Below are 17,673 nucleotides of genomic sequence, written 5' to 3'. Positions count from 1 at the left end.
AGTTATTACAAGTTATTACAAGTCAGTACGAGTCATCAGAAGGAAATAGCGGGAGTCATTAGCCCAAGGGAATAACCGGAATCAGTAGTAACCTACTGGACGTTAAATCGGTGTTGGCCCTAGTCCAGTGTACAATTCAAAGTGCTATAGCCGGGTAATAGGTAATTGTAGTGAACATCCACAATAAACGCAACATTATTGGTGAAGTGCGAGTTGTTTTCAGTGTTCTCCCTCTCCTTGTGTGAGCAAGGCCCAGAAGTCGCCCTGAGACAGAATCTCGTCCTACCGTCTGAGCAGTCGGAACCCCAAACGCCCGCCTATCCAAATCCCCACCTTGTTTTCCCCGTTCCAAACTCGTGGATTTCACCCAAGTCCACTGGCGCCCATACAAATTCAAATTCAGAGCAATCCCACACCCTAACCTGAACCAGAAAGCAACAGGAAGCGGCGGATGCAAGTGGAGACCACAAAGGGGCGAACGTGAATGACAGGTATAAGTGACGACCAACTCGTGAGGCTTGAAGTCTCACTGAGCGGTAAGGAAGACGAAAAGGAGGGCGGTAAGAGGTGGCGCCGAACGTGTAGGCGAACGGGAGAGGGCGGTAAGAAGTAAAACAACATATAAGAAAAGGTTCCAGATGTGAATCACACTTCTAGTAAGACATGGGTTTAGGACATAGATTAATAACACAATTTTAGGATAAAATGTATAAAGAAGTTTTGGGGCTCTTTTAATAATGAATTAAAAAATGACAAGGTATGTACAGAGAGAAATGTTGGACCCCATAACTCTGTATACAGAAACCTTTCTGGATGATTAATTGACACACAGTCTTCCAGGCTGCCTTTATCAGAGCTGCCAATGCATTCTTTCTTCTATCTGTCTTAAATGTAGTAAATGATGATATGAGGAACTTAATCTTTACGTCTCTACGTAATTCTTTCTAAATCCTAAACCTTCTGTCTCATCCACTTGATATTTTATATTTTAGCGCTGAGTAATGACCATATATGCAGGTCCTGCAGCAAGACTGGAAAGAGGCATTCTGTAGTGTACAGCACAAAATCCCAAACAGTGTTCTTTACCATGTAAGTTTTGAGGTTTTCACGGCGATGACTATGAAGAAAGTCGTCCTCTGGGATCTGGCGCCGTGTATTCTTGGTTTTCACCGACGTTTCAGGGAAACCGGTTCCTCTTGTTTACCCGCTACCTACGTGCCATTGACCTCCAAGTTGCCTGGATTCACTGGCCGGTCCCCCCCCCCCGGACCATATATGGCCTTAAATCGCTGTTCACTGTTCCCATTGGTCCCCTCCCCCTTCCTGCTTCCTATATAAACCAGCGCTTTTCACTTCCGAATCATTGAAGCTACTGCTCTCTGTATTCGCAACGCGATTCACCTGCCCTGAAGATGGAGGCGATACCTTCCTCCGAAACATAGGTGAAAACCAAGATTACACGGCGCCAGATCCCAGAAGACAACTTTCTTCAGTGTTCTTTACCATTTAGTAAGCATATCTGTGGTATGTTGATAAAATCTGGTTAGCAGTTTATGGTGTATGTAAAGAATGACATTTCTGTACTTAAGTGGACACTTGGCTTCAGTATTTGCCAATAACGTTTTCTTCTGATATCTCCAGTTATAGACTTGGTCACTTCTCTTGTCCTAGAACACCTGACAGGTTTGAAGATGCACCTTATTAATTCACAACACCTTGAGTTTGAACCCTGTTTACACATTTGATGCAATGATGATCTTAGGTCATCAGCATCACACAGACTTAACAACAGCTGTGAAGGCCATATATTTCCTGCATTCTCTAAGTTTTGGTATAGTTAGGCCAGTGCTGGTAACATAGGATGATGTGCTGTGCTTACAGGTTAAGCTAACTGGGAGGTCACAGGATGCCTCAATGGTTTGGGCAGGTCCTGGATTGTTGGCTGTAATTACTGGTGATCTCTCTGTTCGCTTCTGGGATCTGGACACAGGCGAGAGTTATTTGTTGGATGCTGAACCTGTCAACTCAGCACTTGCTGCCTCTGATTCATCTGCTGGGGCTTCTAACTTACCTACTGAAGTCTTTACAAGCCTGTCTTTCTGTGCACAAAAAGGTGAGTCATTCTGTTCATTAATGCTATCCAGCCTTTTTCTTTACGGCTTCTGGAAGAATTAAACTTGTGGTGTGGTGATAGATCATCCGACTTGTATTGAGGTGACCCTGTTTGATAACTTCACTGATCAGTGAGGATCAGAATGAGGATTGAGTTTGTAACTGTTTCTGAACCACCAGGCCGCAGCCTCATACGGGGCCCTGGCATCAATTATGCTGGGCCCTAGCCTTATAGAGAAAATAATTTACCGGGCTGCGGTCTGACAGAAATTGAGAACCACTGGTTTATAATACCTTGCTGGCTGGTTTGGCCTCACACATTGAAAAGGCAGGCAGTTGTAGATAAATAAGGTTCATTGGTTGAATGGTTGTTAGTATGGGAAAGTTTGTATACTGAGAGAAACCGTCATTTTGCGCCATTCTGTCTGGCACAGACTCACCTATAGATATACCTGTCTTTCTGTGGTGAGAAAGTGGCATCTAGTGACAGATATAACAGAGCCAAATGGCCTTTGTCTGACAACATTCCGTGAGATCCGTACTTATGATCAGTGGATTAGAACATGAAACAAACATAGATGGATAAGTAAAAGGTAAAGCTATCCCTGTAACAGGCCATGGAGGCCCATAGGGTTGTGAGACGTTGACGGTCCCACATTATCTAGACCAGGCATGTCCAACGCGTCAATCCAGGACGATTTTTGGTCGATATCATAGGCCTATAAGGAAATTATACGTGAAAGGCATGTAAATTCACTTGTAATATAATATGATTATATTCAGATTTTGAAGGGAATACACNTAAATTCACTTGTAATATAATGATTATATTCAGATTTTGAAGGGAATATACATATTAACGTAGTCTGTACTTTCATTGTATGTTGCTTTTAAAACAAACATCATGTGTCGTGTTATTTTTATCAATATTTTTGCTTAAAGCAAGGTACGACGATAGGAGGGGTGGTAGATCACTGGCAGTTTTGACACTGAAAAGTTGATCAGAACCTGTTTGAAGTTGGACATGCCTGATCTAGACCATCGGCTCACCGATGGCGGTAAGGTTGTCAGCCTTGTGCGTTAGCTGTCCTTTACCCCCCAGGAAGATTCCTGGTACTGATTTCTATTAGAGGTTGAGTCAACACTAGGGCCATAGTGTGGCTGGAAGGGTTAGGTCAATTGAAGAAAAATCCATCTCATCAGGACTTGAACCCATTACTGTCCGGCTTGTAGTACAGTGCCTCAACCAACTACGCTACCACATGCCCCCCATAGACGGATAGATCTTGAATAAAATAGGGTGTGAAGGTGTGTACTGGATTCATCTAGCTTCAGGGTGTCTGCTGAACATCATAATAAACGTTCAGGTTCCACAGAACTGCAGTATTACTGACTTAAGTGAATAATTGGTAGCTTCTCAAGAATGTTTTTGCTGTATGGAGCTATTTAATTAGTTGCATTTTCATCATCATTTTAATTAGCAGGGCATATTTGTATACTAAACTTATTATCTGTTTTGTTACAAATAGGTATACTATCAGCAGGCACAAATGTTGGTTCCATTGTCATGTGGCGATTTATCGTGGGAGATCTTAATGGAGGAGATGGTCTGAAAACGGGAAGAAGTAGATCTCCTGTGTCAACTGATCCAGCTCAAAACTGGCTCCGAGAACCACCTTGTAATGTACGTGGGGCAGTGAAACACATTGCATGGAGTAGGTCACATCCGCTTCTGGCCGTTAATACCATCACTTCTGTGTATGTGCTGCGTGAACAAGAACTCTGTGCACATTATAGTAAGTTGGTAAGTGCCACAGTCTCTTCTTATATGTCAGTTGAAGGTGCTGTAGAAGAAATAAGCTGAGGTCACTAGTATTGCTATTCTCTGTTCTGTCTCATTGTTTTATAAATGAGAGTTATTAAAATGAAACCCATCCAGGGATTGTTCTGGGTGAAGCATTAGAGGCAATTAAAATATCCCGTGGGCATTGAGCCAGGCATCCTATTGACACACCAGTCAGTTGACCTACTCCGCAGATAATTCTGCTACTGGAAACACTGCACCACTATGACCTAGGATTGCTCCAGCATTGCCAAATGTGTGTTGCCGTGAAACCAGTAATGAGAGAAAATCGCTCATTACAGTAGAAGTTCTGGGAAAGTACAATGGTAAAAGCTGGCAAATGTTGCAGTACTTAGTATTATTAAATTTATGATGCATAAAGATGTCCTCATGAAAAGAAATTTGTGTTGTAAGAATGTACTCATTGAGGGCTCTTTGGAAAATGGTAATAAACTTTTGGGTTCGATAAAATGTTGGGAAATTCTTGAATAACCAAGTGACTAGTGCCTTCTCAAGAAGGACTCAGCTCCATAGACTCAGTTTATGTGTTTGTTAGCTTCTTGGCTTGCCACTTGTTAGTTAGTTAGTTTGTCAGTAAGGTGTTAATCTGTTAATGCTGTAGTAAATACATACAGAAAATCTTTATATTCTGTAATATTATTTTTCAGTAATCAGCTATTATGGAAATCTTGTGGAAGATGGCTAAGTTAATAATGAATTTGATTTAGGTAATTTGAAAATTAGTGTTCTGTCACACATCCCATCTTTTCAAGAGTGTAATTGAAAAAGAATAAAAAAATAATTCTCCATTTAATGAGGATAGTCAAGGGAAATGAAACTGAGATTCCCCCCTGACAAAGTGTGATATCAAAAATAATATGATCCATAGCCTCTAAATTGTTTCATACAAAAATTTATGATGCTTCACTTAACAAGGACACCCAGAAAAAGTACTTGGGTTTTATTTTTAAAATTTTTGTATAATAAGTGACTAATTCTTTATTTATTTCAGAATACTTCTGAAATGTGTAAGTTACATAGCATCAAATGGAAGGATGACTGAATGATGAAATGTGAAGGATTTGGAGGGCAACTATTAAGGTTATTGAATCTTACTGAATGAAGTTTTCTGTAACTTTGTATAGGTATTGAAATTATGAAGTTGTATTAAACATCATTGAATGTACTATGGTCTGGATGAGCTGGGGTTCAGTTCCTGACAGAGGCAAGAAATTTTGCTCCTCATAGTTTCCAGACTGGCTTGGGGCCCACCTAGCCTCCTATGCAATAGTTGATGGGAAGTGTTTCCCAGAGGCTAAATTGGAATTGGTGTGAAGCTGATGACTCACTTCCACCTTGTGCCAAGGTTAGGAATTCTGGAGCTGTACCTCTCTTCCACCGTGTCTCTTCATGGCATATTGCTTAATTAATTAAATACATGGATCAAGGGTAACTTTATCTTTGTTGAAATTTCATGCTCTCTACTTCTTCAGTTATGTGTTAGACAGAAACATTGATAACATCCTAAGTGTTGTTTCAGTAACATATATGGAAGAAAAGTATAAAACTGTTTAACAACAGATGAACAAGAAAGTTGAATTACCAACTGAGTATAACAGAGCCAAGTTGCTCTTGTTCAGGTTTCCGCAGTACAAGTGTCGCCAAGTCAGCTGGTGGTTGAAGTGGAACTGAAGGAAGATAGAGGGAAATGCCACACACTTGAGCTGAGTACAGATCTGCAAGTGAAAGGAGTGGCTGTAACAACTGACCATGTTGCTTTGTGGAGCAGCAAGACATTGGTCGTGTATCAGCTGATCACTGAAGGACTGGTTGAAGATGCAAGAATTATGAGTAAAACTGTAGGTAGGTGTCATTTACATTTATGTGCGAGTAATTCTATGGAGTACAGTACTTTCCTTGAAGCTGATAGCCACTTAGGTAGACAAGAATTTCCCAGACTTTTCTGGAACACAGTTTTCAATATTGTATACACAAGAGCACACCACTGGACCCTCTCATGAGCCAGATGAATCCAGTCTATACCCAGACATTCTAGTTCAAGTCTTATTGCAATTGGCAGTCATTCAAGATGCTTGTGTTGGTGTTGATTCCCTTGTCAGACTCATGACTAGATTTTTTTGTCTCTTTTGACTTACAGTGTTTGATGTTAAGGAGGTGTGTTTTCTGACAAGAGGTCATATCTGTCCTTTGTCAGCTATTTCTAATTCCATAAGATACAAATTAATATTATCCTCACTAATGGTCTGTGCCTTTCAGGTTTTCTGACCAAATTTGTATGTGCATTTATCATCTCATCCATGTAAATTCCTTCATCTTCTTGCTATTGTTTGCACTTATATTCCCTTATGCACTGTGTTCATAAACTCTTGTAATGCATGTTCTTCACTTAGGATGAGAGAACTTTATAGTAGCGGGCATCCCAAAGGCTGAATCCTCATGCCATGAAAATGTTAAATATTTCCATTCGACATAATGGACATTATGATCAGGGATGGTAGAATCTCTGTTTCTTTGCGAATGACTTAACTACGTGGTTGAAATTCTTTCTGACAAACTGTTGTATCAAATCTAACAACACTAGCAACAGAAATTCTTTCATTGGACTATACCTCAATTAGTTTAATTTAAATGACATGGAATTATTACCATAAGATTCATTTTAGTATCTTCTGTCATCTTATTTGTTTATCAATTCCATTGTAACCTGCTTGATTTAACCATCTTACCAATTTACATACATAACATTTTTGAATTCATGATGTTTGAATTTGTAATACTGTGACATGAGGGCTTATAATCAGAATTCTGGAGCAAGAGCATCATCCATTGCTAGGTTATGACACAGTAAACATGCAATGGCGCTATTAAATCGGCATTCATTCCTATGCAATGGTTGGTAACCATCATGTGACCACAAAAACACAATAGGGGAACTGTGGTAGGTGGTGTTTTCTGTGGGATCTACCCCAAGGATGTGCACCAAGGTTCTAAGCCTGCCTGAGGTGATGAAAAGGGAACCCAGTGCCTGGGTCTATAACTAGGCCACCCTTTTCCTGGGGGACATGAATATGGGGACCTGACCCTCCAGCTTGGGGGAGTCTCGAGTCTGAGACAGTAAAATATGGTTCTGAGTCCAGCGGGACCCAGACCCAAGAATGACTGCACTGGCAAGGGGCCAGCAGCAATTGTAGAAGACACACTGATCCTCTCGTGAGAGAGGATGTTACATAAGGACTATAATCACAAGTGTTTGGTTGAAAAAATAAATACTGGGTCTCAAGGGGCTTGGTGCCAAGACAAAGTGATTGGCGTTAAACTGCCAGTTATAAAGTAACTCTGACTCTGACTGAGTCATTCTGGACTAGGAAGTCATGAGCTACTGTCATGGGTTAGTTTTCTGAGGATTCGTCAGCCGGTAAGGACAGAAGCTGAGGAATTTATGGTGTTGGGCATCATAACCAGGCAGCAAATAGTGAAGATGTGGGATAATTAGTGTGTGTCATACTGAACTAAGAAGTGCATAAACTAGTGAAACACCTATAATTAATTGTAGTTACAATTTGGAAGAGTCCAACGGACCTGATTACCAGTACAAACCCCATCCGTAGTCACTAAACATGTGATGATGCTGTGGAGAGGTAAGAAAGTGGAAAGCATGACCTTGATATTGGAAATTCTGAAGAAATATATAGAAGGAAATACCAGATAGGAGGTGATGATCAAGTAATACTTTGAATTTCCAAAGTATGTGCATTTGTTGATGATTTTTCATGATCATAATACAACTGATTTATTGTTTAATAAAGTTCCTAAAAATGAAGCGTGAAGTGTGTTGTTCAGTCTGCACAGACTTGGTAGATCAGTCACTGAGTGAAGATTAAAGTCTTCAGGAATATGATGTTTGTAGTCAGGTGCTGACTGTTACTGACATTCCAAAGTGATCGGTAATGATCTACCAGACTGCACCACATGACATCCCAGCATCCATCATCATAGTCACTGCATGAGAATCTCAAATATGATAATAACTAAATTCCTGCTTTCCATTTACAGTGCCGTCTTTCCTGACTGAGGCACCAGTATATGCATTTTGCACTAAATTTTTTATCAACTCTTTAAGTATCTTACCTTTCTATCATCTATTACCATGTAATGACGCACTCTAGTTGAATGAATTTTGAAGAAATAATTGTTGTTACCACTGAAGTTAATTTTTCTTCTAATGGGCTGTATAGAATATAACCCCTTATCTACATAAAGATAAATTTTTAAATGCATTGAATTTAATTGTAGTAAATGTGAAGTCCTAAAGTTATATCTTGCTTGTATATAGTATGCAGTTTTCAAGATAATGATCATCAAAGACTAAAAGTTTCTTTATATTTGTATTGAAAACTCACCTGGTGTTGATGTGCTGCCAGCCTTTCTGAACTTTACTTTTCCTTCAACAAAATGATGGAACAACTTTGTATGTTTCCTTCCCAGTGCGTAGAAAGAAAGTAGGAGCTTTCATGACAAGTTTATAAATATTTGTGTAGGTTCATTTTCCTGTGAAGTAGAATCTGCCCTTATACATGACCAAAGTCTGCTAGTCCTTGAAGAAGACGGAAGTGCGATTGAGGTGCGGACATTCCAGGGCACAATAAAACAGATGCTTCCCACTAGTGACATCGAGGGTCGACCAATTGGCATACAGCTCTGTGGATCATTCCTTACTGTGGCCACTGCTGCAGGCTGGATAAAGATATGGGACCTCTCACGCAGGTATGGTAATGGAATGTCTTGAAAATAGTTAATGTAAGAATGATGACCCTGATCTTTAAGAGTTCTGAGTGGACATTTTGCTTGTGTGGTATATATTTTCAAGGAACAGTACTATATCTTAAGAAAATCTCTTGTTATCTGCCACTGAAACCTCCTCACTGTCAATTTTCCCCAGATTCCATTACAGTGAATCCACATTTTAAGGGTTTTCTTTGCAGATCAGTGGATTTGGACACAAAATGGAAGTTATTTGTCATTAAAATTGCTGACTTTGGGTCATTGAAAATAAAAATTATATGAGGGAACCTTGAACTAAGGAACATTAAATGGAGATTCCACTGTTATTTGTTTCAGGACTTTCTTCATCTTCATTTCGTTCTTATTACTGATCTGTAAGGGTCACTTAGAAGTTTCCTTGTATGATCCATAAGCACCTCAGACATAAAGTATCAGTAGCAGAGCTACTTCACATTGCACTTGCTGTGTACAGCAGACACTAATGCCTAACCTGTGGACAGTGCACTCAGGTAAACCATTACACACTTACACTTACACTGCCATACAAGAAACTTGTGAAAGAACTCTCAAGCAGTAAAGTGTATTTTATGCTTGCAATTTTGTTCTGTTGTCTGGTCACACACACACACACACACATGATCTAATAATTCTCCTTTGTGTTTTAGGGAAGCTAAACAGCACTTGAGTCCAAAGAATCTTGAAGATGCCATAGATGATTTTGGAGAGATCATCATGGCAACTTGCAACAGCAATGGAACGAAAGTCTCCATAACAGTTGCCAAGGTACGGATGTTACCATCTTTATGACTAGATTTGTAGCATCTCAGTAAAGTGACATAATGAGGTAGACAACCATCTTTTTGCATATTGTATGGAGCTGAGTCCTTTTTGAGAAGCCCACAATTGTGCAGCTACTCAAGAACTTCCCCGCATTTTATGCAACCTCAAGGTTCATTACCATGTTCACAAGCGCTCTCCACTAGTCCCTATCCTCAGCCAGATCAATCGAATCCACACCATCCAATCCTGTCTCTCTAAGATCCATTTTAATAATGTCAACCCACCTACGTCTTGGTCTTTCAAGTGGTCTCCTTCCTTCCGGCTTTCCCACCAATATCTTGTATGCATTCCTACTCTCCCCTCTTTGTGCTACATTCCCTGTCCATCTCATTGTCCTTCACTTGATCATTGTAATTATACTTTGTGAAGAGTGCAAATTATGAAGCTCCTCATTATGCAGTTTTCTCCAACCTCACGTCATTTCATATCTCTTTGGTTCAAATATTTTCCCGAACACCCTGTTCTTAAACACCCTCAGTATGTGTTCCTCCCTGAAAGTCAGGGGCCAAGTTTGGATCATTAGAGTATGTTGCCTGTCCAGTATTTACAAAGTCAGTGACAAGTTTCTTGCCTTCATCCTTATCTTCCCTTTACATCCCTCCCCCTTCTCATCCTTTGTGTTCTATTTAGAAAGATGGTGTATAATTTACTGTGATACACTTCATAAGAGCATAGGGGTTAATTTGCCAAAGAGTGTGCAGAAAATGTAATTAATCTTGTTTAATATGTTTTGACTTTTCCATAGTCAAACTTCTTGCCTGACCCAAAGCTGTTCCTGTGGGACATTGAATCAGACAATCTGCAGTACTTCAACCTTGCGTCAGGAAAGCTAGACATTCATGATGTTGAAGATACAGAACATCATCCTGTAGATGAAGAGCAGTTGGCAGCAAATTCAACAGATGAACAGTCAGTCGTTATGCATACTCCAAGGTACTGCTTATGCAAAACTATAGTTAGCATTGTTCCAGCTCTAACTCTTATGTGAGACAAAGTATTGGCCTCCAACAAAGAGAAGTTGAGGCATTTACCAAGGCTCACTTATGTGTATATGCATACCTGCATAAATTTCAAATGATTCTTGCCATTGGCATTAACACAGTGAACATCAGTATGTTCCAGAATAATCAGCAGGAGGGTCAGGGTCAACTAGTTCACCCACCAACTGCTTAGCCTCTTGTTCACTGAAGAATATAAATGTTAATGTACAATTGTCTGGTAATATACTCGTACTCTGCAGATCTGCATGTTTTTCTTGAGATAAAATTGGCTTACAGAATCTCATCTGGGACAACATCACAGGATGTGTCTGGTAGGTTTGCCTTGTCACACCAGTGGGACGAGGAGGAGCCGAGGCTGCTTGTCTGTGAAGCCAAGCTTCTTCCAAGGTCAGGGAGCAGTAGAATAAGTATGCCTCAGCCTGAGCCCAATTCTGGGATGTTTTCATCCAGAAGGGCTTCATCTTCCACCATGACAATGATTGTAGCATCTGACTCCGATGATAACAGCAAGGTCAGTGGAAAGGAATCAGAGATGTCCAAACACATACATTTTGAAACTCTATAAAACTGCTATAAATCTCTGAAGTTTCATATTTGGTTGGTTTTATTTTCAGTAGCTTATCATTCTGTAGAAATGTATTTTAAAGATTTTTTTGTATATTCAGTGTTTAAAGAAATATTGCTTAAAAATTAATAATGTATGAGAATAACGTTTTGAGTTCAGGACAAGAATTTGGAATACTTTTGAGAATCAAAATAAGAATAAGACCAATATTATCACTGTAATCACAGTTTATAATTCTAGCCATTTTTTCATAATGTTCTACTTTCACTCCCTTTTATTATCCGACCCTTTCTCAATAAAAGGTTTCCGAATTCATTTATGGGGCCGTAGCGTTTTTCACCATGGGCAGAAAATGAGAGAGAGTAACAGGTCTTATTAACAAGCTGATTCATGCCAGCGTTGCCAAACATTATGAATGTGATGACTCAAGTAGTTTGTACATTACTGTTGAAGGCAATAGCAGTTATCAGAACATTTTTGAATATTGAGATTGAAAATTTGACATTCAAAGTAAGATTTTTTTTTTTTTAAGTATGTATTTGATGTCAAAAATTTAAAACTCGCATGTACCTCTTAAAAGTGAATTTTGATTTTCAAGTAAAGTGATAGTTCCCATTTGCTGACATGTTTAAAAAATTTAGGTGTAAACCTAAATGAACCAAATACAAACAATGAAAGGACCACCAAGGACAGAATTATTTGTCACAAAGTGTGAACTGTTTCTTTTCCTCTCCCTACCATCTAGTCAGAAATTAGTTGCAGTTGCTATTTAGTGTTGGAATCTCTTTTGTAAGCAGGTGATTTGTCAGTCCACAGTCAAGGTATTGAATATTTTCATTCTACTATAAGAATGAATAAAGGAAATACAGAGGACTTTAGGTTTGACATCTAGTCTGGAGAAAAGTTTATCCTCCCATAAAAATGACAGTTTTCTTGTATTATTATTCATTCAAGCATTCATAATACGTGGGTTACTTCAAAAGTCATGGCAACTAATTATTTTTGGGCAAACATGTTACAGTGAAGTAAGTTCAAAATATACTTATGAAAGGGCATGATATACCCCTCCGATTGGCTTAGTCAGATCAGGTAGATGTGAAGGGGTATAGGTATAGTAGACAAGAACAATTGCACATTAGGGAATGACTGTTTTTTTTTCATTCTTTAATCCTCGAAAAATTCAATTGGGATTAAGAAATAAAAAATTCAATGTGAGTTTCGTAAAATTCGATGCACAGTTGCCTGGTCAATCCCTGTATGTCTCTCTAACTCCTTCGGAGACCAGCGCCTATCTTCCTCCATGCACTGCCGATCACGGCATGAGAAACATCGGTACGAACGGACACAGGGCGTCCACTACGTTGCAAGTCGGCACTTTCTTCTCTTCTACGTTGGAATGCTTCTAGCCACCTTGCAACAGTTCTGTGTGGTAGAGCACGATCACCCAGAGCTTCCACAAGCTCTGAGTGACATTCAGTCGCATTTCTGCCGCCAAGCACTGCTATTTTCACATAACAACGCTGTTCCAGCCGGCTAACCTTCATTCTCGATGAAGGTTATGATCACACTGACTTCGCACTGGACTCGCTTCATTGTCTTTGGCCTTCCACGTCATCTAGCAGCATCATTAGAAATCAGACGTTGCTGTCTCTCAGCGGCAAATTTGGAAATTCCGGTTGGAGCTTTCAAAATTTTGGAAAAAATATGTTGCCATGACTTTTGAAGTAACCCATGTATGTTCATTTAGAGGTGTACAATAGCTCAGGCTTTCAATATTGCAGCCTGGGTTCAGTCCTGGTTCAGTTGATCTGGGATTTGTGGCACTGGGGAAGGTTTCTTTGAATACTTCAGTTTCCCCTAATTCTCATTCCACAGAATCATCTGTAATATAAGGATGCTACAGTGCTCCCTCTAGCAGCCTGAGTGCAAAGAGACCTGGTCTAACTCCACCCAAAGAATAATAGTAATAATAGAAAGAAGAAATATTCATTTACAGGGAGCCGAGGTTGTGTTGGTGACTTTCTTTGCAACCCCCGACTCTGAACAGTTGCTGCTTCAGGATGTCACCTCTCTACAATCTGGGAAACATTCCCGCTTTCTTGCTGTCCATACTCCATACTATGTCGTATTGTGCAAACACTCTCAGCAGCAGGTGAGAAAAATTTAGAAAGTTAAAGCAAATTTTATTCATGATAAATCCATTTTGAAAACCTAATATTTGCTCTGGCCGTAAAGGAGTTGCAAGCCACAAGCTTGTTAGATCATCTTGACATACTTGTATTAAAACTGCCACAGCCAAAGTTATTGCCTCACTGTTAATTTCTTAGTACAGAATTTATTTAAGTAGATAACATCACTTATGATATATCAATGTTTTGGGTGAAAAAACAGGCTTTCATATTATGTAAGGTGAATGGAATACCTCCGTGTTCCTGAGACTTAGATACTACTCAGCTAGACCTGTGACCACTTTGAACTAATCTGAGGTAGTGTTGTCGGTTTAACTGAGCAATTGCATTTATCCCCAAGTAGCCTTGGCATTTCTGACAGTTATTTCTGTGGTGGGGCTTGTCAGTGAAAGGGTTCTTGAAACCTATAAGTTCACATGTTTACAAGATCCCTCATTACTCAGATCCAGTACTGTGACTTCCTTCCAGCTGGACTGAAATTAGAAGGAGCTGTCAACATCATCTGTGTCTTATTGTTCATAAAATGTTTGTTATTGACAGACAACAAAATAAGTCATAGGATTATATCATCCATCCTTATATTTAATTAATTCATAACAATAACGGAAAATATTTCCCCTCTCTTATTTTTCAGGGCTCCAAGACATTGTCTGGTATAGTAGAAAGACTGATAATGAGAGATTTTGAAGGTTTGCAGAACTGTGATAAACCAACTCGTGATGCTGTTCTAGACTTCAGCTACAATTTAAGTATTGGCAATATGGATGAAGCATTCAGAGCAATCAAAACTATACGGAGGTGAGCGTTGAGATTCTGTGAACAGAAAATGACCAAAATGTTTGTAACATATTGTCACGTGTTGGGTGTATAACGCAGCAAATAACTTCATGCCATGTTGGATATAGCGAATGTTATTTCACACTCGCTCTTTCAATCACACAATTTACAATTTCACAACTACTGCCATCTGCAGTATTACAATTACTTGGTCTGCGAATGTTAGACTACAACTGACTGGTTGACTGACTCCCTGGCTAACTCATAACTAACTCTTGAATAGTCTTCGCTGCTGCTTATTTAGCCCCATTACAGACAACACAGAAGACAGTTATGTAATAGGCACCACTGTTGTCTGACACTGTGTTTGCCGATAGCCTAGCAATGCTGTCGGGAGTTGTTTACAGCTGCATAGCGACCGTGGCGTCTCTTGGTCACGTAACCGCTGGCGGGGTAGGCGAAGGAGTGTTGACTTCCTTGTTGCCCTAGTAACGACAGCACTCCGATGGTGTTATGTCACCGCTGGCGGAGGGAGGGGTGTCCTGCATAGCGCAACACGTCACACTATTTTGACTTCAGATTGGAACTGTGCTTTAAATATGAATTCATATTTTGAACTTTTGCAGATCTTAGCTTTCTTCTATCTCCATCTTCTCCTTCTCCTTCCCCTTCTTTCTCCCATGCACTAAAAGAATACATATTTGAGTAATTAAAAAGTTCTTACATTTACATCTGCAACCCATCTCTGAGCTACAGTACTCTTCTCTGAGTGATTATACATCTATTTATACATTAACTATATATCATGGCATGAAATTGTTAAATCTGTTTTGTATTTCTTTTTGTGTTTTGGTTTATGTATGTGTAGATGACAGTTGTAGGTGAAGGCAAAGTGGTCTCCATGTGTGTGCATAATAAGTAGACCTACACCAGCCCTTGCACCTCAGCCTTGAATGATCTATTGTACATACATAGCCATACAGTCTCCATATGTAACATTTCAGGGTCCAGGGTGAATACAGGTACAAGTTTGAACAAGAATTTTCATTATCAAACAAAAGAAATACCTATAAGGAATAGTAGTTGCTTATTACAATAAATTTTTGATAGCTGTTCTAAATGGTCCATAGTAGCCTGCAATTTAATAGGTACTTTAAAACTTATTTTTTTGTTCCAAATGAAAGAGCACATCCATCTATGTAACCATGTAGTTTTAAAACAGATGACATGGTTAGTAGTCTACTGAATTAACTATTTGGGACAGAGCCCATCTTCAGAACCTAATAGTCACTCAGCTAGTTATGAAATTGATTTCTTTTACTCTTTTCGCAAGGTTATGCATCTAGACCCTATCCTGAGCCAGTTGAATCCAATGTGCACCATCTTATGATATTTATTTATGACTAGTTTTAATATAATCCTTCTGTCTATTCCTTGATACCACAGATGGTTATTTCCCTTCATGTTTTTTAACTAAATGTTTGTTTTGTCACCTGTCCATGAGTACCAGGAATCTTCCTATGGGTAAAGGGTGGCTGGCACATAAGGCTCCTCAACACCCTGTTCTCAAACATCCCCAATTTTTCTTCTCCCCTTAGGCTGAGAGACCATGTTTCACACTCATAAAGCAGAAAGTAAAATGTCATTTCCAGTATACCCAATTAAGTAAGAATAATGTGTACCTTGTATTACAGTGAGGCAGTCTGGGAAAGCCTGGCGCGCATGTGTGTAAAGACTAAACGTTTGGATGTTGCCTTTGTGTGCCTTGGGCATATGAAGCATGCTCGGGGTGCCATGGCTCTGCGGGAAGCCATGAAGGAGCCAGAGCTGGAGGCTAGGGTAGCCATGCTTGCTGTACAATTGGGACTCCTTGTGAGTTGTATCTAGACTTTCCATTTTTTATTTCTTTGTTTAGTTTTCCACATCTGTATTTTTGAGCCAGAGGAACAGAATGGTCCACATTATAAAGGAGGAATAAAGAAAATATTGAAAATATTTTGGGCTTTTCTGCACAGAAGCATATGGCCTTATGTGTTATATCATTCTCCATCCTACAAAGCCAGTCCTGACCATTCCACCTCTCCCCCACCAACCTCTAGTTCCCCTATTCACAAAGCAGCATTGTGCATACCATCTCATTTCTTGTAAGAATTGTAGGAGCAAGTCCATGGTTGTAGCGTCTCAAATGATGTACACTGCTGAGCGATTCATTCTGTCATGAATATATTGATAGCAGAATATCAAATGAATTGTTTACTCGTTTGCTATTTGATTTGTAACAGTTGATTCTCAAGTGCTGTTATCTTTTCGAGAGTTCACCTTCCTGAATGTTCTTCTGCAAATGGCGACCTTTTCTCATCATCTGTGGCTCCTGCAATAGGAGGTTGGACTGGCATCCTCACTTCAGCTTTATGAGAGGCCCTGGAACCTGTCCCTGCAAGGCTGTCCACTGCCTAAAGGGGTCTGCAGCCCTTGTATTGACCAAGTCAGTACAAAGTACACATGACTGGGGGAGAGGCAGTCTCAGAGGGGCACAGAGAAGTTGCATTATGAAGATAAAAAAAAAAAAGAATAGACATTCTCAAAACACCTAAATTGAGAATAATGATGGCATATATCAACAAGTACTGTTGACAAAAGCAAGCACAGTACAGTGGATACCATCAAAATGTGTTGCCTGAAGATGGCTCTGTGAGGCCAATTGATGTAGTCAGACATAGTATATATATATATATATATATATTAATGACATTTTAAGAGCACTTTAACTGACATTTTAGTGAGTTGAATGTAAGTGTGGTGTCATATGAAATAAAAATGTGTTGCATGATAGACCAAAGGAACTTTAGAAGGTTATAAGGCATGGCTTGGCTGCTATTAGTCCCTGGGGGTGTTCATGCTCTCATGGCAGTGCTTTTGCGACACACCAGGTGTGTAACGAGTGTGCCGGAATAATGGCAGTGGCGCCTTCTTCATCATTTTTCTACTTGTTTCTGTGATTTTGGTGGATTTTCTTCTGGCAAGTTTTTCCAGGATATCCTTGCAGTCTCTCCTAAGATGGTCAGTGCCCCTACACTGTCAGGATGTAAATTACCAGTTCCCGTGGCATTTTCTTGGAGTGGGCCAGCTTGTCCATGTTGTCTTCACACTTGTTTTCAGTCTGATGAAAGACCCAACTGTTAGCTTTAGGATCTCCATATTTAGGGTCAGCCTGTGGGTCTTATCGGGTGTCTTCTTGCTTCCCAGGTGGGGCTGCTGTTTTATGCCTTGGTGTCATGTCCCGTTGCTGCATCCTGGATTCATCCATCATCTCTTCTTGAACATTGGTCGTTCAGGAGCTCTGAGTAGAACATCGCATGCTGGTCATGCAGCACAGTAAGAAGGTGCATGGCCTCTGCATGCGGCATCCCTTCTTAATGTTCCACTGTGGCCTCTGTCTTTTCTTGGTTGGCTTCTGACACTTCATGATATGCCTGTGTCTTGATTTCTAATATTCATTGATTGGCCTCCATCTTTATTTACTTCATTTCTTGCAGTCCAATC

The 17,673-nt window shown here is 39.8% G+C and overlaps 1 protein-coding gene across 1 annotated transcript in view; it reads left to right on the top strand.

Annotated features, from left to right (window-relative positions):
- LOC111867698 (intraflagellar transport protein 140 homolog) overlaps positions 1 to 17,673 on the top strand; it is a 45,756-nt gene that overhangs the window by 10,143 nt on the left and 17,940 nt on the right. Inside the window, exons 7-16 of the mRNA XM_023857768.2 lie at positions 1,882 to 2,113; positions 3,642 to 3,916; positions 5,596 to 5,818; positions 8,515 to 8,740; positions 9,424 to 9,541; positions 10,344 to 10,531; positions 10,876 to 11,110; positions 13,161 to 13,316; positions 13,988 to 14,151; positions 15,825 to 16,002. Of these exons, the coding sequence (XP_023713536.1) occupies positions 1,882 to 2,113; positions 3,642 to 3,916; positions 5,596 to 5,818; positions 8,515 to 8,740; positions 9,424 to 9,541; positions 10,344 to 10,531; positions 10,876 to 11,110; positions 13,161 to 13,316; positions 13,988 to 14,151; positions 15,825 to 16,002 (1,995 nt within the window). The remainder of the gene's footprint in view (positions 1 to 1,881; positions 2,114 to 3,641; positions 3,917 to 5,595; positions 5,819 to 8,514; positions 8,741 to 9,423; positions 9,542 to 10,343; positions 10,532 to 10,875; positions 11,111 to 13,160; positions 13,317 to 13,987; positions 14,152 to 15,824; positions 16,003 to 17,673) is intronic.

This window comes from Cryptotermes secundus, unplaced genomic scaffold (assembly GCF_002891405.2).
Source record: "Cryptotermes secundus unplaced genomic scaffold, Csec_1.0 scaffold1076, whole genome shotgun sequence".
Taxonomy (NCBI): Eukaryota; Metazoa; Arthropoda; class Insecta; order Blattodea; family Kalotermitidae; genus Cryptotermes; species Cryptotermes secundus.
The sequence above is the reverse complement of the archived record's forward strand: the minus strand, read 5'-3'. Positions and strand labels throughout refer to the sequence as shown.